Raw genomic sequence first — 332 nt, 5'->3', positions numbered from 1 at the left:
AAATAAAAAGACAAAGACAAACCTAATTCATGTAATTCATCTTTCAGCAGCTCTGCTGCTCGCTGCCGCAAAATTTCATCAGGGTCTGGCTCGAGCACTTCTGCTGCTGCTGCTGCTGCTGCTGCTGCTGTGTCTGCTGCTGTGTCTGCTGCTGCTGCTGCAGTTCCATCTGCTGCTGCGGTTGGTGCTGCAGCTGCTCCATCTGCTGCACCTGCTGCTGCACCATCCCCTCCTCCTCCTGCTGCTGCTGCTCCTTCTGCTCCTGCTGCTGCTGCTGCTGCTGCTGCTGCTGCTGCTGCTGCTGGTTTGGGGGGAGGAGCTAGCTTGCTCTT

At 56.6% G+C, this 332-nt stretch overlaps 1 protein-coding gene across 1 annotated transcript in view; it reads right to left on the bottom strand.

Annotated features, from left to right (window-relative positions):
* EMH_0085440 (uncharacterized protein) overlaps positions 1–332 on the bottom strand; it is a gene marked incomplete at both ends in the record, with an annotated part of 792 nt that overhangs the window by 109 nt on the left and 351 nt on the right. Inside the window, one exon of the mRNA XM_013500911.1 lies at positions 3–332. Within this exon, the coding sequence (XP_013356365.1) occupies positions 3–332 (330 nt within the window). The remainder of the gene's footprint in view (positions 1–2) is intronic.

Source organism: Eimeria mitis, genomic scaffold (genome assembly GCF_000499745.2).
Source record: "Eimeria mitis Houghton genomic scaffold, Emh_scaff6030, whole genome shotgun sequence".
NCBI lineage: Eukaryota > Apicomplexa > Conoidasida > Eucoccidiorida > Eimeriidae > Eimeria > Eimeria mitis.
This window is presented reverse-complemented; position numbering and strand designations above follow the sequence as displayed.